Source organism: Numida meleagris, chromosome 18 (genome assembly GCF_002078875.1).
Source record: "Numida meleagris isolate 19003 breed g44 Domestic line chromosome 18, NumMel1.0, whole genome shotgun sequence".
Classification (NCBI taxonomy): domain Eukaryota; kingdom Metazoa; phylum Chordata; class Aves; order Galliformes; family Numididae; genus Numida; species Numida meleagris.
Window position 1 is genome coordinate 4,413,061 of NC_034426.1, and position 19,650 is coordinate 4,432,710.

At 57.0% G+C, this 19,650-nt stretch overlaps 2 protein-coding genes across 5 annotated transcripts; both read left to right on the top strand.

The window, feature by feature from the left end:
• MMP28 (matrix metallopeptidase 28) lies at positions 191-12,492 on the top strand. Of its 2 annotated transcripts, XM_021415370.1 has the most exons (10): positions 191-778; positions 1,277-2,794; positions 5,883-5,962; positions 6,329-6,471; positions 7,749-7,859; positions 7,941-8,162; positions 8,774-9,019; positions 9,226-9,375; positions 9,703-9,870; positions 11,134-12,492. In XM_021415370.1, exons 2-10 carry the CDS (start codon positions 2,705-2,707, stop codon positions 11,526-11,528), a joined length of 1,605 nt encoding a protein of 534 aa, XP_021271045.1. In that variant the 5' UTR covers positions 191-778; positions 1,277-2,704; the 3' UTR covers positions 11,529-12,492. The 2 variants fall into 2 exon arrangements, with proteins under 2 accessions (XP_021271045.1, XP_021271046.1); XM_021415371.1 differs by lacking the exon at positions 7,749-7,859 and having other exon boundaries at positions 212-778.
• On the top strand, positions 13,418-19,650 carry GAS2L2 (growth arrest specific 2 like 2). Of its 3 annotated transcripts, XM_021415365.1 has the most exons (9): positions 13,418-13,729; positions 13,805-14,178; positions 14,863-15,101; positions 15,514-15,621; positions 15,797-15,893; positions 16,349-16,586; positions 16,710-17,613; positions 18,186-18,280; positions 19,560-19,650. In XM_021415365.1, the coding sequence occupies exons 2-9, from the start codon at positions 13,824-13,826 to the stop codon at positions 19,594-19,596; spliced, it is 2,073 nt and encodes a 690-aa protein (XP_021271040.1). In that variant the 5' UTR covers positions 13,418-13,729; positions 13,805-13,823; the 3' UTR covers positions 19,597-19,650. The 3 variants fall into 3 exon arrangements, with proteins under 3 accessions (XP_021271040.1, XP_021271037.1, XP_021271038.1); XM_021415362.1 differs by lacking the exon at positions 19,560-19,650 and having other exon boundaries at positions 13,443-13,729; positions 18,186-18,998; XM_021415363.1 differs by lacking the exon at positions 19,560-19,650 and having other exon boundaries at positions 13,449-13,729; positions 16,710-18,328.

Here is a 19,650-nt window from a genome sequence, read left to right on the forward strand (position 1 = left end):
CTCACTCCTCGCACTGGGTCGCTCTGCAAGCTGCACATTTTCAGGCTCTGTATCTATAATCCAGATAACTGGGCATGCAGCTGTGCAATCTCGGTGGCCTCCCAGCCATGTTGTTCAGAGCTTACAAAGAACTGAACAAAAATAGCTTTTGTTAATGTCTGCGACCCAGCTTCCTAGCTTGGGGTGAAGTCTATAAATGTAACTGTCCCGCAGCAGGCATGGCACGGCCCCACGTTCCCCTGGGGGCAAGTGATGGTGGTTGGAAAGCTGCCACTTGTGACACTGGGGACAGCAGTTCTCAACAGCTCTAGCTCCCTCTCAGACTTTCTAAAGCTCCAAACTTGCTTTTTCCCCCAGGCTAAGAGCGCAGTCATTACCAGCTGGATTACTCAGCAGAGCAGCATTCAAGTGAGAAACTGCTGGAGCTGTCACCACCTTCCCAGCCTGGCAGTGATGCTGAATGTTTGCTTTGTTTGTGATCCCTTCTACTCTGGGGCAAGACAACCTGTGCTCCTACATGCTTTTTAAGACCGTGAAAACATCTTTGTCAGCAGCTGTTTTGTCTTATAAGTCAGACAGGGAAGGGGCGGTGCTGGTTTGCTGGCACTTGTGGTTTTCAGTTGGTGCAGAGAGTTAAATTAATGTGGGAGCCCTGGGAAGATATGGTCTGTAAAAGATAGAAACCCAGATGATTCTTTAACCATGTCATTGCCGCCAGCTGTTTGCAAAGTCCTGCAGCACTGCAGATTTTCTCAGCAACTTCCTCACGTTCAGCAGGGTAAGTGTAAGGTAAACAAGCTCCCTTTTGCTTTTTGGCATGCTAGCAGCCAAATAGAAAATAAAGGGCACATCTCACAAATCCTGCAATGAATTTCACCCCAGTAGGTGCTGGGAGAAAAGTGAGAGGTGATTCCCATCGAGGGAACGGTTGGGCTGGGAGCAGCTCCGTGCTGCCTCCATCTCTTTCTGTGATCTAGCCTGCAGTGTATTTTTCTATGCCATGAGGTTTTAGTTTTGGAAATCAGTCCTGTATGGAATGCTGGTGGGGTTTATTTATAAAAACACATCTCGCCCTTGCCAAGCTCAACAATGACTTTATGGAGCAAAGCCTTGTGGGAGGATGCCAATGCAGGAGAGGCGTACGATCACTGCAGAGCTGAAACACAGCTAGGGGAGCTAAGCAATGTCAGGGAGAGCCAAATAAGCTCGGGGTTTGGGGCCGGGGCTCAGCCCATGCTGCTTTGTGTAATCTAGAAATGGGAATTCTCATTTCCAGGATAGCAGAGAGCTCGTGGGACATCGTCCCTAGCAGATGGTGTTGCTGGGGAAATTGCTTTGGCAAAAGGGCTGGGAAGAGCGAGCCGTCCTTCCACGCCTGTTTTCTGACGTCGGGACATCTGCTGGAACTCGAGTGGTGCACGGACGCCAAGCAGAAGGGTTTGGAGAAGAGCTGTGGGGCAGGGGAGGCAGACGGGGGAGTTCCACCTAGAGCTCTCGTGCACTGTGTCCGTGCAGGCAGGAACTGCCAGACAGCAGGAACGCTGTTGCTATTCGCTTATCAGTCACGGTAACCACGGGCTGCTCAGCACTATGGGTGCTGTGCCAGCGCTGTTTCGTAACTCCGCTTCGTGGGCAGCGATTCATGGTGCTCAGCGCTGCGGGTGAGCTCCGGGGCTGGTGGCCTTGGTGCTGTGCTGACTGCACCCGGTGCTCCCCACCATGGCCGGGCACCAACGAGGTGTGGGTTGAGGGCTGTCAGTGCCACCACCCGCTGAGCCACGAGAACTCAGCTCTTCCCAGCCCGTGCCAGCACCCATCGTGAGCAAGGACTGACGCAGCGGCACCAGGTGCCCCCAGCCCTTCCCTGCAATCCAAGCAGCCACGGCGCTTCCTGCTGCTGCTGGGCCCGAGCCAGGCTTCCTCCTCACCCCTATTCTTAAGGGGAACAGCAGATGGATCGGTCGCTTCCTAGAGACGGGCCAAACACGGCCGCTTTTGCAGACAGAGCCGCTCTTGTTTGGAAAGGAAGCTCAGCTCCGACCTGCGCCCGCCGTGCGTGCCCCTCTCCTCATCACCCAGCCCCCTCCTCTTCCTCCCATCCCGCTGCCAGCCTTTCCCCGTTCCTTACCGTCCTGCGTTGCACCAATCCCTTTGTTCTCGAACCCCTCCGCCCCCCCCACCCCGTGCTGCCCCAAGGCGCCCAGGGTCCTGCAGGTGACGGCTGCTCCCGGAGCTCTGGGGGCTGGACGCAGAGAGGGTCGTGGGCTTTCCGAGGGGCGTGCGGCGGGAGCTGGCGCGAAAACAAAGCAGCTCTAAGTCACATCCTATTATTTTTCCGAACCAAAGCACCGCCAAAACATCCTTCTGCTTTGGTTAAATGAAAACAACATAGTAAGGGGAGCAAACAGAGGGGCCGGATCCAGGGGAGAACCCAGCGGTTGCGGACAACTGGAGGAGAGCACAGCCCCCAGTGCGCGAGTGGGGGGCAGAGGGGCACCGAACCCTACAGCCACCCCGAACCCTACAGCCACCCCGAACCCTACAGCCACCCCGAAGCTTACAGCCACCCTCTTGGCCCCGCACCCTCGTCCTGCCCCCGCAGCCCCGGGGCACGCTCGGCACACGCGGGCGGAGCTCAGCCCCCGGGCGGGGCTGCGGGCGGAGCAGCGGAGCGCGGTGCGGTGCGGTGCGGTGCGGTGCGGCCATGGGGCTGCGGGCGGAGCTGGGGCTGTTGCTGCTGCTGCTGGCGGCCGTGCGGGGCGCGGCGGTGCGGGGCGAGCGGCGGAGGGCAGAGGTAGGAGAGCGGTGCGGGGAATGAATGGGGCGGGCGGGGAGCGGGGAGGGGTTGAGTGCTGGGGCGCGGCGGGGTTCGGCTTTTCTCTACGTGGGGCGTCGGCGTGCTGTCCCTTCTGGGAGCTGAGATTCTCGCTTAGTATCAGACGTTGCATCTAAAGTTGGTGGGTTTTTTTTTTTGTTTTTTGTTTTTTGTTTTTTGTTTTTTAAGTTGTTATTATTATTATTATTGCTTTTAGGATGGCCGGAGTTAGCAACAAAGGGCTGTGGAAGCGTAGAGGTGAAAATGTCCCCTTGGGCTGTGCTCCTGGCGAATGCCTTGTTTTCACTGCTCTCATTTTCATGACAATTGCAGCTCAAGTTGGGGTGTTTAATTTGAAACATGTTTACATCCAGTCATCTCGTTATCTGCAGGCCGGATAGGAGCCAGGCCAGCGCTCAGCAGCACGCAGCCTGGCAGCTTTAGAGGGAGATTTAGACTGGATATAAGGAAGAAGTTGTTTCCAATGAGGGCAGTGAGGCACCGCACAGGCTGCGCAGAGAGGGGTGCTCCCCCCATCCCTGCAGACCCACAGGGTCAGGCTGGAGGGGCTCTGAGCTCTGATGGAGCTGTGGGTGTCCCTGTGCACTGCAGGCAGTGGGACCTGATGGCTTTTAAGGGCCCCTCCCAACTCAAACCATTCTGTGATTGATTCTGTGTGTGATGCTTCTGCTCCCATCCCACTGATGGCAAAGATGGAATCCCCAAATCCATCAGCCCCATCCTATGGGGTCAGCCCCCACCCTCCCAACTGGGAGCACAGCCCAGCTCCGCGTCTATCTCCCTTCTTGTATGTCTCTGTGTGTATGTGTATGTAACTTTATACATACACTTAACACACACACTCAAACAAAGAGACATGAGGATTGTGCCTAAGGGGCTGCGAATGCGGACAGGAATGTGTTTGGGAGAGCAGAGGGAGGTGGAGGCATCCACAACCATCCCGGCAGGCAGCGACCTGTGCGTGCTTGTGCCAGAACCCAGCGGTGCCAAAACTCAGTGGTGCTGGCTGCAGCTCTCCCTGTATCTGCAGGGAACCAAGCAGGGAAGCTCTACCAGCACCGGCTGGTGCCAAAGCGATGTGGGGTGGAGCTGGGGGTGCTCGGCCCATGCTGGCTCGTGGGACGCTGTTGGCTGCGCTGTGTCCAAAGGGGACAGCGGTCACCGCAAGCCGCCCTGCAGGCAGGGGAAGATGCTCGTCTGAGTGTTCCTGGTACTTCAATGGTGGAAAGGGGCCAGGAATGGAGCATCTGGCGGGGGGGCTGTCTGGGGGCTGTTGTTGTCCCGGTCCTGAGGAGGGAGGTCCGGCTGCGTGCTGCTGGCTGCCTGCCCCCTGAGATGCCTGCAGTCGGGGCAAGGTGTTTCCTTGGCTGTGGCTCTCAGCTGGTTTCCAGGGCTGTATGGGAGGGCTGTGCACCGGGAAGGGCCCCTCCATCCCCTGCAGCCCCACGGTAATCCCGGCAGCCAGACCTTCCTCTCCTCGTTTCCCTCCTGGTGCGGAGGGGGAGCTGGGCATATTTCATGGCTCTTGGCTTCCTGCTGTTTTTCTTTTCCCGTTGTATGGAAAAGAGCCATTCCCTGTTGGGGGCAGGAGGGGCTGAACGCTGCGGGTCCTGGGCATGAAATGGTCCCAAAACTGTCTGAGTGTCACAGCCAGAGGCAATCTAGAGAGTGACAGTAATGAGCGGCATGGGAACAGTTTGGTGGTGAACATTTTGGAGATGCTTGGGAACAGCTGCTGTGGTGGTTGTTCTCTTATTGCCATGCACCCAGCCTTGCCCAGATGGGTTTTGAAGTATTCATGAGCTCATGGTGGAGAAAAATCATTTTCATGCTTCAAGGATGGGATTACCAGACAGGAACCAGCTTCCAGTTGTCATGTTTTAGTGTGGTGATGCACTAGCACAGGCTGCCCAGGGAGGTGGGGGTTCACCATCCCTGGAGGTGTTCCAGAACCATGGAGATGTGGCACTGAGGGACGTGGTCAGTGGGCATGGTGGGGTGGGCTGGGGTTGGGCTTGAGGATCTGAGAGGTCCTTTCCAACCTTAATGACTCTGTGAAAAGTTGTGGTAGGAAAGGCATGGGCCACGCAGGGCAGTTGAGACCCAAAACTTTCTGCTCGGGGTTCTCACGGTGCATCCACATCCCCACGTGCAGGGCTGTGCATGGCCAGGCAGCCACTTTCCCTTTTAACTCCCCGTCCCCTTAATGCCGTGCCTACTCACTAACAGGATGCAGGGAGGCGGCTCTGCCTGTCCCCTTGGGATGGGGGAGACGGGTGTGGAGCATTCCTGGAAAAATCACTGCTAAACCTCTCAGAAAGCTGGGGGCAGCCGGGGCATGGGGAAACGCTTGTTTTCTTTGAAATGCAGTTTATGTGCTGGAGCAAGTTCAGCCCGACGATTTCCATCCTTTACAATGGGCGATAAGGAGAAGAATGGCTTGGCAGAGCCAACTGCCCCATGTGTGTCCCTGCTCAGCTGCACATCCTGCCTGGGGATGGGGATGGGGATGGAGTTGGGAATGGGGTGGGGATAGGGATGGGGTAGGATGGGATGGGGTTGGAATGAGGTTGAGGATATGGATGAGTTGTTGATGGAGATAGGATAGAGATGGAGAAAGGGATGGGATAGCGATGGATCAGGGATGAGATGGGATGGGGATGGCCTGCAGTCTTGGGGCTGGCCTTGCCCGGCCTGGCCCTGCTGAAGTCTGCATTGTGGGCATTGCTGCAGACATTGCATTGAGTTGCTGGTGGTTGGAGATGGGTGGGTGGGTCTGCAAGGCCCTGGTGTGGATGGCATTGTGCAATCTGCCTCCATGGGGACATGGCCAAAAACCCAAGGTCTGTCAAAAATGAGCAAAAGGCACATGAAGCTGTCCAAGTGCATGCACTCATGTCGTGGGAATCATCAAGGTCTAACGAAGCAATAGACAGGAATTCCTGGGTTTGCTATGCTCTCTCCCACCACATCTTTATCCTTACACAAGTGAACATATCCTGAACTTGTCCCATGTCCATCCCCTCTCCCATTTCTGTCCCCACAGCTGTTCCTGCAGAAATACGGCTACCTGGGAACACTGCAGCCAGGCCAGCTCAGCCCTGTGGAGTTCGCAGCAGCGCTGAGGTAGGAGCCTTTGCTTTAACACCAGCAGCAGTGCATCTCCTCAGGCTGCATGGGAGCTGTGTGCCCCGGGTGATGCGTTTTGCAGCTCGGGGCTCTCTCGCTGCCAGATACCGAAGCACGAGCTGCCGAGAAACACAGCCCGCTGGCGCTGGATTATTTGCCTTTTATGGCCTGCTGTCCCCATTACAACAATGTCAGCAGCTAGGCCGAGGTTTGGACATCTCAGAGGGTTTGGGATTTGGCATTATCTCCCGGATGCGCTCCTGCCAGCGGGGCACAAAGCTGGCACGGGGGGGGAAGCCCTGGCCGGGCTCCAGGCATCGATACCGGGAAATGCGGGGCTTTGACATCTTCCTTCCTTCGTAGGGATTTCCAGCGCGTGAGCCACCTCCCACCCAGCGGGGTGCTGGATGTCCCCACGCTGCGGCAGATGGGCCGTCCTCGCTGCGGGACGGGCGATGGGGAGAGCCGCCCCGCTGCCCCGCGCCGCCGGCGCTCCATGCAGCACGGTGAGCGCTGGGGTCTGGGCCCAGGGGTGCTGGGCTGGTGGATGGATAGCGTGGTTCCTAGAGAGCGGGAGGGATGGGAGCAGCTGTGCAAACAGGATGTGGGAAAAATGAGGGTGAGACTGAGGCAGGGCTCGGTGCCTTGTCAGCTCCTCTGCCCGTGGCACAGCTGGATGGAGTCAAGGGATGAAGCCAAGGGATGGAGCAGGGCGCAGCTCAGTTCTGTGCTTTCCATCCTCAGCTTGTGACCCCCAAAAGTTCCTTTTGGGGGCAGCAAAAGGCATTCAGCTGCTCAGCTCCCTGCTGCAGGGATGCTGGGGCACCTGGCTGGCAGCAGGCTGGGGCCTGGAGCAGTGCTGGCGGGACAGAGGGGGGGACAGGGTGTCCGGCGCCGGGCAGGAAGGCGCATGGCTTTGTGCTCAGCTGGCTGTTTATCTGCCTTGGAGCAGGAAGCCACAGCTGAGCCAGCAAAGGGCTTTGTCAGCCAGCACGCTGCCAGCCGCTGCGGGATACCTCGGCAGGGTCACCAGCCCCAGCTGCAGCACCGGGATGTGCACAGCGGGATGTCCTCAGCTGGGCTTTGTTCTGGGCACCTTGCTGGGCTTTAATATTCACCAGAGCTGCCGGTCTTGGTCCCTGCAATGCTATGTGTCTGTGCTGCAGGAGGGCTCTGCATGCAGGGACAGGTGGGACGCTGGGTGCCATCTCAGAGCTGTGGCCATCCAGGCACTAAGGAGCAGCAGGGACCATGTGTGCCCCAAGGGTCACATCTGGGTGGAACTGCCAAAAACTATGGCTAAGGGGCATTTCTCTCCAGGCTTTGTTTTTCTTCCCCAGCTTCATGGGACAGGTGCATAGGAGGTAATGGTCATTATATGTACCCAAACCAGCTCCAGCGTGTGGTCACCCCTATTGCCCTGCCCCAGAGCAGCCAGGCACTGAGCCTGTCCCAGACCTCACCCAGTTCTCCTGGGCTGTAGATAGGGATATTGGCGTCACTTTGATTTGCTGCAAGGAATTATTGTGTCTGCAGAGCATTGCCATCGTGTGTCTGCAGAGTGCTGTGCAACCCTGTCCTTCCCCTTTCCTGCACATCTGGAGCAGGGCAGGTGCTGCAGCTCCATTGCTTCTCCCACGCCTCGACACTGGCTCCAGCACCCACGTATTCCCAGTGCAGCCCCATGGCTTCTCTCCCACTCCCATTCGCCCCCGGCCAGATGTGAGCATCCTCCCTAATCATTTTCCCCTTGGTGCCTTTGCTTTCCTTCCTTGGAATCCAGTCCTTGGACTGGGCACCGAGCCCAGTGGGTCGGGATCTGGATTTGGCCCTGGGAAGAGCAACAAGGCAAGGAGAGCTCCAGTCGGGTGCTCCAGCTCCTGTCCCAGGCAAGGTCTGTCCTGGTCCCTGGGGCAGCACCTGGTGGTGGCTCCATCAGAGCCGGCTCAGCTCCTGAGCAGTGCCCGTCCCGCAGGCAGCAAGTGGCACAAGCGGCACCTGACGTACCGCGTGGTGAACTGGCCCCCGTACCTGCCGCAGCACGAGGTGCGCCTGGCCGTCAGGGCCGCCTTCGAGCTCTGGAGCAACGTCTCCTCGCTGGTGTTTTGGGAAGCGCGGGATGGCCCGGCTGACATCCGCCTGACCTTCTTCCATGGGGACCACAACGATGGGCTCAACAACGCCTTCGATGGGCCAGGTGCTGGTCGCTCCCTCCTCGTAAGCTTCTCTTTTACAACGGGGGCTCTTCCCGGCTGGGGGGTGTTGGGGTGGAGGTGATGTCTCCCAGTCACCAGCAGCTCAAGTGAAGGTGGTTTGGGGTCCTGAGTCCCAGTCCTGCAGCTGTAGGTCTCCTGTTGGTCATGGCTGAAACATGGTGATGGCCTTCAAGGAGCCCTCCCACCATGCACTCGCCACATCCCTTGCAGTTCTTTGGGAGAAATGTTTCCTAGTACCCAACCTGAACCTCCCCTGGCACAACTTGAGTCCGTCACCTCTCATCCTATCACTGTTACCTGGAAGCAAAGCTGACTCCCGGCTTGCCACAACCTCCTTTCAGAGCGTTGTAGAGAGCAATAAGGTCCCTCCTGAGCCTCCTCTTCTCCAGACTGAGCCATCCTATTCCCTCAGCCGCTCCCAATGAGACCTGTTCTCCAGAGCCTTCACGGCTTTGCTGTCCATCTTTGTCCACAATGTCTTTCTTGTAGTAGAGGCCAATTCTCAAGGAAGCCATTTTCCCTTTGGGAAGCCCCCCAAAGACCTAAAATTGAAGTCTATTGAAGCAACCCAGAGCTGTTGTTGTGTCCCCAGGGGGGGCCCTGGCCCATGCCTTCTTCCCCCGACGTGGAGAGGCCCACTTCGACAGCGCTGAGCGCTGGTCCCTGCACAGTGGCAAAGGCCGCAACCTCTTTGTGGTAGTTGCGCACGAGGTGGGGCACACGCTGGGGCTGGAGCACTCGCCTGCCAAGAGTGCCCTCATGTCACCCTACTACAAGAAGCTCGGCAAGGACTTCGTTCTCAACTGGGATGACATCTTGGCCATCCAGAACTTGTATGGTGAGCATCGGTTGGGTGCTACTTGGAGATGGTCTTTGGGGTGGGGGGTGAGGAGCAGAGGTGGGAGCATGTCCACACCACTGGTACCGAGGGCAATAGGAACCAGACTGGGGTACACCAAGTGTTTGATGCCCTCTGGTGGCTTGCCAGCCTTGTACTCCTCCTTCCGTGCCCTGCTCCATGGCTCTCACCTTGCTCCATCACAGGGAAGCCCTCCAGGGGCTTGGCCATCCAGCTGCCAGGAAGGGTCTTCACTCACTTCCAGGACTGGAGTGGGGACCTGTATGGTGAGGAACATCAGCAGCAGAGCCTCAGCACCTATTACTGCCACTCCTTCTTCGATGCTGTAACTGCTGGTGCGTGGCCGCGAGCCCTCTCCCCAAACGCTGCCAAACTCTCTAGCAGCTTATCCCCACTCTATAAGATTCCGAGAATGATGGGAAGGAATGGAGTGTGATGAATGGAATGGAATGGAATGGAATGGAATGGAATGGAATGGAATGGAATGGAATGGAATGGAATGGAATGGAATGGAATGGAATGGAATGGAATATCTGGTCCTCAGCCCCATATGGGCATCCCACAGGTGTTGGAGGGATAAGAGGCGATGGGGCAGTGGGACAGTGCTGGGTTTGGGATGTGGCACCAAGCTTCTCGCTCTCATCATCCTCTCTGCCCTGCAGACATGGAACACAACCTGTACATCTTCAAAGGCAGCCACTTCTGGGTGGTGTCAGCCAGCGGCAATGCCAGCCAGCCCCAACCCCTGCACATGCGCTGGCCAGGCCTGCCTGCTGGTATCGATGCCTGTGCCTACTCCCCACTCAGCCACAGCTTCTACTTCTTCAAAGGTCAGTGAGACACGGGTTGTGCTGGTCGATCTGTCCAGATCTGCCACTTGCATCCCAGCCTGATGCTGTGCCAAGGGGCTGGGATGTTGCTGAGTCCCATGAATCATAGAATCAGAATCATTAAGGTTGGAAAGACCAATAAGATCATCCAATCCAACTGTCGACCCATGGCTGTGTCCACTCTAGACCATGTCCCTTAGTGTGACATGTACCCATGGGTGTAGGCTCCAGGATGCTGTGGTCACAAATAAGTTTTGCATCATCCCCCCACTGCCTCATGCCTCACTTTCCCCATTAGCCCAGTCCGGAGAGCAGTATTCCCTGGGTTTAAAAACTAAATCAGGCACATTTTTAGTTCTTAGACATATTTTTAGGTCCTTCAAAAATGTGCAGCTGCCAGAAGATGAGCTGAGCACTGCGCTCTCATGATTTGTGCCCTGTCCCCGGTGCCTTGCTGCTATCTGTAAGCTGCCTGTGGCACAGCTGTCAGGGCAGAGGAAGGTCAGCCTAGGCAGCCGGGACACCGAGGTCAGCCTGAGCTTGTCATGGAAACCGCTCACCAGCCTGCCAGAAAGGGACTTTGTTGTTGCAGCTGGGGGAGAGCCAGAAGCCCCTCTGCAGGGCAGGACCCGGGAGCAGAAAGGAGCTTTTGTCTACCCGCATGTCCCTGCGGGGATGGCCTCAGCTGCAGCGGGGAGATCTGGGGCTGCTCTGAATTTCTGTAGTACTCTGGGTTATCCCAGCACGGGAGGGATGTGAGTGATGGTCTGTCCTGCTGTAAAAAACCGTTCGTCCCCATCCCTCCTTGCAGTGGCATAGGCAACAAGAGAGCCCGATTTGCCACTGTGCTGTGGGGCTGCTTCTTCCCTACCCACTCTGTGGGGAAGCCCAATGGGAACATGCCCAGGGCCAGGTCACCGCTGGGATGGGTGGAATCCATGGGCTGTGAGGACCAAGCGATAGGGCGAGAGAAAATGGCCTCAAGTTTCACCAAGGGATGTTTAGATTGGGTGTTAGGAAAAATTTATTCACAAAGAGGGTTGTGCAGCATTGGAACAGACTGTCCAGGTATGGGTTTGAGTCCCCATTCCTGGAGCTATTTAAGGAGTGTGTAGATGTGGTGCCTGGGGACGTGGTTTAGTGGTAGACTCAGCAGTGCTAGGTTAGTGGTTGGCCTTGATGACCTTAGAGGTCCTTTCCAACCTCAATGCGTCTATGATCCTGGCTGATACGGGCACTGAGCCTCTCCCTGCTCCATCCCAGGTGGACGATGCTGGAACTACCACGGCTCCACTTTGACATCCGGCTTCCCCCAGAAGTGCAGCGCCCGTGGCCTGCCCCGCCACCCTGACACAGCCCTCTACTTCCAGCAGCTCCGGCGCCTGGTGCTCTTCAAAGGGGCTAAATACTTTGTGCTGAGTGAGGAGACCCTCACCCTGGAGCCTTACTACCCTCGCAGCCTGCGAGACTGGGATGGTGTACCACCTGGCACAACAGGGGCCTTGGTGCACCGCGATGGCTTCCTCTACTTCTTTCGGGATGACCGCTATTGGCAGTTCAACCAAGCCAAGCTGAAGGTGGTGGCCAATGGCAAGTGGGCCACCGAGCTGCCGTGGATGGGCTGCTGGGATGCCAATGGTGGGCACGTCCTCTTCTGAGCCAATGCTGAGCATTGCTGGGACAAAATGGTGGCTGAGCCCATCCCATTGCCCAGTCCGAGGGGTCCCGAGGTCCCCAGGTCCAGCACCATGGACAGCAGCGATGAGGCTGGGATGGAGGGTCCCATATCACCAGGTGGGCTGTGATTCAGCCATAAGAACATGTATAAGCCATGGAGACTGCAAATGTACAACTTCTGCTACTTTCAGGATTTTTTTTTTCAAGCCAGGACTGTTTTTTGTTAATTCTTTATTGTTTTTCCATGATCAGGCAGAGAAATGCCTTACTGATGGGTGCTTTGGTGCTTCAGTGGTTTTAAATGAGCAACTGAGACTGTTTTTTGGTTAAAACAAGAAGAGACTTTTGGACATAAGCATAGGTTTATGTCTCTATAAGCATGGGTTTATCACTCCTAAAGGTGGCACCTGGGGCCTTGCTGCCCTGTACCTGGGAGTGGTGGAATGCAGACTGCAGGATAAGCCCAGCTCTGAGGGTGCTCTGAACAAAATGGTGTGGTTCTGGGGAGGAAGTAGAGATTTCTGGTGAAGGAACAGGGGAAAGGAAGAGCTGTGAGGTGGTACAGAGGGCCTGGAGGGCAGCAGGGGATGGGCAGGGTGGATTCTCTGCTGTCTAATAAGGGTTATGCTCCTCTCATGAGCAGGGCAAGTGTCCCCTGCTCGGCCTCTCTGAAATATTATTGAGTCCTGTACCTCCTTCCGTTCTGTTCTGATTTGAGATCTTGGAGCCTTTGGGTTTGTTTTCTGTGATATTTGTGAATGAACCCTTCCTGTGCAGACACGGGGCACACACGCAGCTCAAAATCTCAGGGGATTTTTTGGTGTTGCCAAAGAGACGAGGCTGCAGTGTTTCATTTTAAATCAGATGCTAATAATGCAGCATCACTTGCAGCTTTCCAGGGGCCTGGAGACCTGACGATGAATAAAATGAACCTCTGGATTCACAGTGCTGGCATTCCCCCTGGTTTTCATGTCAGGCTGTTGTGTTTTTTTTAAAAAAAACCATCTCATGTTTTCCAAAAGGTCTGTACTGAAGGTGGGGCTGGAGCGGGCATTGCTTGGTTTGTCCATGCAGAGGGGTTGGAGCTGCTTTCTGGATTGATCTCCCCAAAAGAAAGCAAGCAGTGTGTGCTCCCCTTGTTTGCTTTCCTTCATGCCGTGACATGCCGAGGCATCCCACACATGCTGCCCATTGACCAGGCGCTGTTTTGTCTGCGGGGACAGTTGGTGATGTTGCAATGTTTGCAGAGCCCTGTCTCTCCGGCTCCAGCTCCTGCACCCCATAAGGTGCGGGGGGGGGGATTGGACATGCACCCTGAGCTGTGTCACGGTCCTCTCAGTGTCACAAGGCTCCTTTTCTCCTCCTGGGCTGCTCGTAGGGCATGCCAGGCGCCTGCCGCACATTCCCCAGCCCAGGGAAATAGCTGGGATTCTTGCATTTCCTCCCCCAAAATGACACCAGGCTCGTCCAGAGGAGCCTTGGCAGGGAGAGGACGGTGCCCCCAGCAGCAGGGACTCCCCCAAACCCACCAGAGCCTCTTCCAGCCCCATGCTGCGAGCACATTGCTGGCCAATTTCATTTTGCAAGCCCTCATGTTGCACTGAAGCCTATGAGAGGCAGCGGATTCCCGTGGTGCCCACTCACCGCCATGCCCGTCGTTTCCCTGCAGCCCCAGCTCCTGGAGCTGTGCCACCCACGGAGAAGCTCAGCTTCTTGCTCACAGAGCACAGAGCAAGGAACCCCAGAGGAACACATGTGAATGAACCCCTCCTCGTGATTATTATTTTTTTTTTTTACAGAACAGGGCTTGGAGAGATTTGCAGGTGAGCCTCCATGTCCCCACCTGCAGCACAGGTGGGTGTCAGGGTGGTGAGAAGTGGGGCAACCCCCCTCCTGCTTTTGGGGTTCTGAGCAGGTTGGGGTGTTGAGGGGCTGCTCTCTATCCCTGGGGACCTTGGGGGACAAACCCACCCGATGGAGCACAGAGGAGGAGCAGTGCTGCTGGAGGAGGAGCGGGTGCTGAAGGGTTAACAGGGAGTGTTTGCAGCCGGTCCCTTATCACCAAGGAGAAGAGAACAGCTCTTGGGAAAGAAACAAAACACCCACTGCCCAGGAGGGCGATTGGGACCCCAGCAGGGCTCCGGCACCCCGCTGTCACCCTCCTGGTGGCATAGAGCACATGGTGAGTGGGGTGGGGAGGTGGGCTGGGGCATCTCCCTGCGTCCCCACCACCCATATCCCCCTTGCCTCCTCCCAGTTTGGGGTCTTATGGCACAATGGGGACGCCGGGAGCTGCGGTGCGGAGCATCCGTCCCTACGGGTCCAGCCAGCAGTACCTGTACGCCATGAAGGAGGACTTGGCTGAGTGGCTGAAGGAGCTCTACGAGCTGGATATCGAGGTGGGCACCTTCCTGGAGGTGCTGGAGACGGGGGCCGTGCTCTGCTCCCATGCCAACCACATCACCCGCGTGGCTGAGGACTTTGCCCGCGCCTGCCCCAGCGCAGCCCAGCACCTCCGCCTGCCCACTGCCGGCGTCACCTGCAACCCAGGAGCTCAGCCGGGCACCTTCCAGGCCAGGGACAACGTCTCCAACTTCATCCAGTGGTGCAGGAAGGAGATGGATATCAATGGTAAGACCCAGCAGCACCATGACGTGGCGTGCGTCCTGGTGTCACTCTTGGTGATTTCCAGTGTCCCCAGAGCTGGTGCCACTCCAGCACTGGGATCTCTGCACCAAGTTGGGCTTGAAAAAGCTTCTCTGGATTCAATGGTTGGGGGTGGGACTGAAAAGGGCATGTGCCATGCATGGCCATCATGGCCATAAGGACACAAGGAGCTGTCCTGGCTCTGAGCAGGGGGTCTGTCCCCCTGTCCCCACTGACAGTAGTGCCGTGGGCATGGAGTGAAATGCCCTCAGCTCACCCAGCCAGTGGGCTGGGGCTCTGGGACTCCATAAAACATCATGGTAAGCATGGATAAATCTTTGTACGTAGATGCTCAAGGGGGAGGTTTTTCCTCTATGAATTTATCCCAATGCTTTTTTGGACCCTGCCATATTCCTAGAGTCTATGGGATGGCAAAGAAAGGTGGGCACAGATGGTGCTCTGAGGAATAACATTCCTTTGGAAAGAACTTTGTAGAGTCATAGAATCACAGAATCTTTAAGGTTGGAAAATATCTCTGAGATCATCCAGTCCAACTGTCTACCTACCACCAATATTACCCACTAGCCATGTCCCTCAGTGCCACATCTACACGTTTCAACTCCTCTCCATCCGTGCTCTTGCCCTTGTTGCACCCCTGCCCTGTCCCAGACGTCCTGATGTTCGAGACGGAGGACCTGGTGCTGAGGAAGAACGAGAAGAACTTTGTGCTGTGCCTGCTGGAGCTGGCGCGTCGTGCCGCCCGCTTCGGCATGTGTGCCCCCACCCTGGTGCAGATGGAGGAGGAGATCGAGGAGGAGCTCCGCCAGGAGATGGACCTGCCTCCTGCAGACACCCCCCTGCCCCATCCCCCCAGGAAACCCCGGGACTTCCACAACCTCGACCAGATGGTATTGGGGGTGGAAACAGGGATTGGGATGGGGAAGGGTGGGGCTGGAGATGATGGAGAGGTGGTGATGGGGTTGATAGAGACAATGGGTATGGGGGCTGGGATGATGGGAATGGAGATGATCAGGATGTGGATTTTGGGGAGGTGGGGATGGGGATGTTGGGGATGATGAGGATAGGGATGTGGTGATGGGGATATGGTGATGGAGATGGTGATGGAAATGTGGGGATAGGGATGATGGGAATGGAGATGATAGGGATGATGAGTATGGGGATGATGGGGAAGATGGGTATGGGGATGATGGGGATGATGGGGATGGGGATGATGGGATGATGGGTATGGGGATGATGGGGATAGCCACCCCAGGCCCCTTCCTATGAGCTCTGGTTCAGACCCATCCCTGCTGCCCACAGGTCCAGCACCTGGTGAGCCACTGTACCTGCCCTGTCCAGTTCCCCATGATCAAGGTATCAGAAGGGAAATACCGCGTGGGTGACTCCGACACCCTCATCTTCGTTCGGGTGAGTCTGCTGCATCTCATGCATCCAGGGCATGGGCATCAGGAGTCCTACTCTGCTCCCATAAAGCCTCTTCCCTATAGTCATCTGCCAAATGGGGGCAACGTGGGGCTTTTGAGCACTATCCATGAAGTAGGGGGACGCCAGCAGGGCTGACATCGCATGGCTTTGGGCACAGATCCTGCGGGAGCACGTCATGGTGCGAGTTGGGGGTGGCTGGGACACGCTGGAGCACTACCTGGACAAGCACGACCCGTGCCGCTGCACCTCGCTCTGTGAGTGCCCGCACCCCCAGCCCTGGCTCTGATGATGGGAGGGGAGAAGGGGGCACTGGTGTTGCCTTGGGGTGGTTTGTTAATTCTTTTGGGGCATTTGTTGATTCCTTTTGGGTTTTTGTCAGTGCTCTTGGGGGTGCTAGGTGCTTTTTGGGGTGTTTGTCACTGCTTTCGGGGCTTTTGCAGGGGCTGGAGATCTCCTAATCCCGGTGCTTTGCTGAGAACTCGCTGCTTTGGGGGAATGGCTTTTGCTGGGTGGCTCTGGTGGCCGCTAGAGGTCATGGCAGACTTTTGGAAAGAGAGGGACCATTGCAAGGCCGAAACCCCTTCCGCATGGAACTCAGCTCTGCAGGAGCGCCCCGTACTAACAGGGCATGGAGGGAGGCTCTTGGGCTCCATGGGGCTGCGGTCTGCAATGGGGAGGGTCCCCGCTGAGCTCTGTCCTTCCCCCGCAGCCCACAAGCAGCTCTCCAGGACCAGACCCCCCCAGCAGCCGGTGCAGCACGAGGTGCGGCTCTGTGCGGCCCCCCCGGCCCCCGGCCGCACACAGCCCACCCTGTTGGTCAGCCGCTCGCAGAGCCCACTGCCCCCTGTCACCTGGACACCCCACGGCCACCGCCACCACCCCTGGACCCCCACCACCCCCAGCCCTCGCCAGGAGCCAGCGCAGCCCCGGAGGGTCCCTTCATGCAGGTGAGGCACCGAGTGGCTTTGTACCCTAAATCACCTCTTTCTGTAGTGCTTTTTCTCCCGTCTTTGCACCTGGTGTGGGGCTGGATGAGAGTTCTCTCTCCTCTCCGGGCTCTCTGCTTGCAGGACACCAACACCAAGGTCACCTGCTCAACCCATCTCCTCCAGGCATGGGGCTGCACAGCGGGCACCCACCCCATCCCGGGGCACTGTGGGGACCCCCAAGGAGCCACATGAGAACCTCCCCATGACAGCAGCACAGGGCAGGGGCACGGCCCCCAGTGCTCACCTGGCACCACCGCGTCCCAAAAGCACTCGGCAAGGGGGTGGCTCATCCGGGGTGGCTTCCAGGCATGTGGGGGTCCCCACCACTGTGACACCCCGAGCCCACAGCCCCATCAAGGCCTGTGCCCCCAGCCTGCAGCAGGATGCCCACAGAGCAGCGCAGAGCAGGAAGAGCCCCAAGGAGGGGAACCAGAGAGCCCTTGGACGTGGCCATCCACCATCACACCAAAATTCCCAGAATCAACCTCCAAAGCAAGACAGCAGCATTAAAACACTGAAGAAAACCAGCTCAGCCATCTCCCAGCCCCCCACCCCTTTGACCCATCTTGCGAATGGGTGCGAGAGCTGTGCTGCTGGGGAAAGTCCCCGGCATTCCCCCCCCAGCCCAACGCCCAAGGACGCTGAGAGCCCCATGGTGCCATTGGATGCACCAGGGGGGATCTGCAGCCACGACACAGGTGCCTCCGGGCTGCAGGGGTGCTGGAGGCACTGTCAACCCCCTGACTATGGGAAGGTGCTGGAGGAGCTCATGTGCAGCCGGCAGCCCCTGCGCCCTGTGGGGATGGGCAACTGCGAGTCCCCAAAGCCCTCAACCCCACAGCGTGCCAGTACCCCAGCTGGGGGCTCCATGGAGGGGCCAGTGGTGGGGGACCAGACCCCACGGAGCACTGTGCCCAAAGCCCGGCGATGCCTGAAGAAACCTGAGCGTGTGCCCTCCATCTACAAGCTGAAGCTGCGGCCCAAGGTGCGTCCCCGGCGGGACCACCGGCCTGGGAAGGGTCCCTCACGCATTCCCACCCCACTGGGGCAGCGCGTGCCCCGTGCCCGGGGCCAGCATCGCCCCACAGCCCCCCCAAAGCCCCCACAGCCTGGGGGTGCCAAACCCTCATTGAGTGACAGCGGTGGTTGGCTCACTGAGGATGATGAGGAGACATGGGTCTGAGCCATGTGCATTGGTTTGGGTCATGGATGGACGTACCCATTGTCAGAGCCACGATGCCAAGGTCAGGATGCTGAGCCCCAAATCTGTCATTCAACCAAGCCAACCGCCCCATTCCTCATTCTTCCCCGTCTGCGTAATAGAACCAATGATGCTCATGCCTCCCCCAAAGCCCCACCCAACCCTATGAGCTGCTCAGGGCAGGGGGACACATGGGCACCATGCCTATGCCATTGCCAAGGTGCCCTGTTGGCATTTTTGTGGTTGGGGGCTGCTCCAGCAAGGACAGAGCCCATAGAGTTGGTCACTGTCCCAACAAGGCAATGGCCATCGGTGCTCATACAATAGAGCTCTCCCAAAGCCTTCTGTCCCAGCAGCTCTTCTGGGTGGATGATGGAAGAAGACACAAAGGGTTTTGGGGCTGCAGTGGAGCTGCAGGGTCCGGCGCCGTGAGCAAGGAGCAGCGAGGCAGGTACAGAACAAAGGGGACAGACCTGATTTTAATTGGGTTCCAAATAAAGGGGCGCAGGGTGGTGTGGACACCTGGGGATCTCCAACAAGAAGTCCATGGGGAAGGGGATGCCATGTCCAGGAACCACGATGCTCACTGAGGTGGGAGGACAGGAGGAGCATCCTCACCAGTGCTGCGCCCAACCCCATGTCACCACTTGGTCACCATGTATTGGGGCAGAAAATGGCATTTTCCTTCCTTCTTCCCGCGAAGATGTCCTACCTGGGACATCCCCAGCCCCCCAGGATGGGAGCAGGTTATTTCTGCAGTAGGCATAGATCCAAGTGAGGAAAACCACAGCGGTGGCTGGCGAGCGGTAACACTTCATACTAAGGGTTCATTTATGGGGAGGGCAATGGAGCTCCATTACTGCTGTGGATGGGGATGTCCCGGCCCCTGTTGGCTGCCAGCCCCCTGCCCATGTTTTTGGGGAGTGGGGTAATGCTGCCAAAGCGGTGAGAGTCATTATTACTGATACAACTTTTCTGTCTATAAAATACAATAGAATATAACAATTATATTTATAACTTTTCTTCTTCAAAATACTAAATAGATGCTATAAAAACCTGTAACTAATTGTGCTATAAACTGCAGGCTACAGGGTTGTAACAAACAATGTATTGGCTTGGTCATTGATATGTGTGTGTTGGAGCACTGTATAAATGCTTTATTGGTGGCATTTACTGAGGAGTTTCCTTCTCAAACCATTTGAAGGGGTAAAGCCAGCAAGAGGCCAAAACGTGGGTCATGTGCGCTGACAACCCCAAATTGATGTGCAGAGGGTTTGCTGTGGGGGTGATGGGAGCTGCTGCCTTCCTTGGCCATGCTCATCCTCTCCCCCGTCTCTTGACCACAGGCTCCCTCCTGCCAACTTTTCTGGTTTAGGTTTTTCTGTGTTTTGTTTTGGGGGGCAAAGGGATGGGGTTTGGTTCCCAAAGCAGCTGCCGGGAGTGGGGACCAATGGTGGGGACCTGGGGACAGATGGCAGGGATGGGATGCGGACTGATGGCAGGGATGGAGCAGGGGCCGATGACAAGGATGCAGGGCTGGGCTGAATGCCTTGGGTTGGAGCTCGGTGGGAGGGACTCTTAATAGAAAGTGTTACCAGGATAGCAGTGAAGCTCCTGGGAAGTAGAAGCTGTCAGTGGGGAGGAGATAGTGGGTTTTGGTTTGTTCCTGCTTTAGTGTCCCCATACCATAGAGGGACAACCCACAGATCCCTGTGCCGTTTGTGCCCCAGCAACCACTGTGCCAGGCTCCAGGACAGATGCAGATGACCCAACAGTGGGAGCAAGACAAAAGATTAATAAAGAAAGGAAAAAGAAAAGAAA

Excerpts from the sequence above, each read along its gene's own strand:
- MMP28 (XM_021415370.1), top strand. The coding sequence starts at position 2,705 with ATGGGGCTGCGGGCGGAGCTGGGGCTGTTGCTGCTGCTGCTGGCGGCC. Across the intron at positions 5,963-6,328 it reads GAGTTCGCAGCAGCGCTGAG|GGATTTCCAGCGCGTGAGCC; the intron begins GTAGGAGCCTTT and ends CTTCCTTCGTAG. Across the intron at positions 6,472-7,748 it reads CCGGCGCTCCATGCAGCACG|TCCTTGGACTGGGCACCGAG; the intron begins GTGAGCGCTGGG and ends CTTGGAATCCAG.
- GAS2L2 (XM_021415362.1), top strand. The coding sequence starts at position 13,824 with ATGGGGACGCCGGGAGCTGCGGTGCGGAGCATCCGTCCCTACGGGTCC. Across the intron at positions 15,622-15,796 it reads ACACCCTCATCTTCGTTCGG|ATCCTGCGGGAGCACGTCAT; the intron begins GTGAGTCTGCTG and ends CTTTGGGCACAG. Across the intron at positions 17,614-18,185 it reads AGCTGAAGCTGCGGCCCAAG|CTCTTCTGGGTGGATGATGG; the intron begins GTGCGTCCCCGG and ends CTGTCCCAGCAG.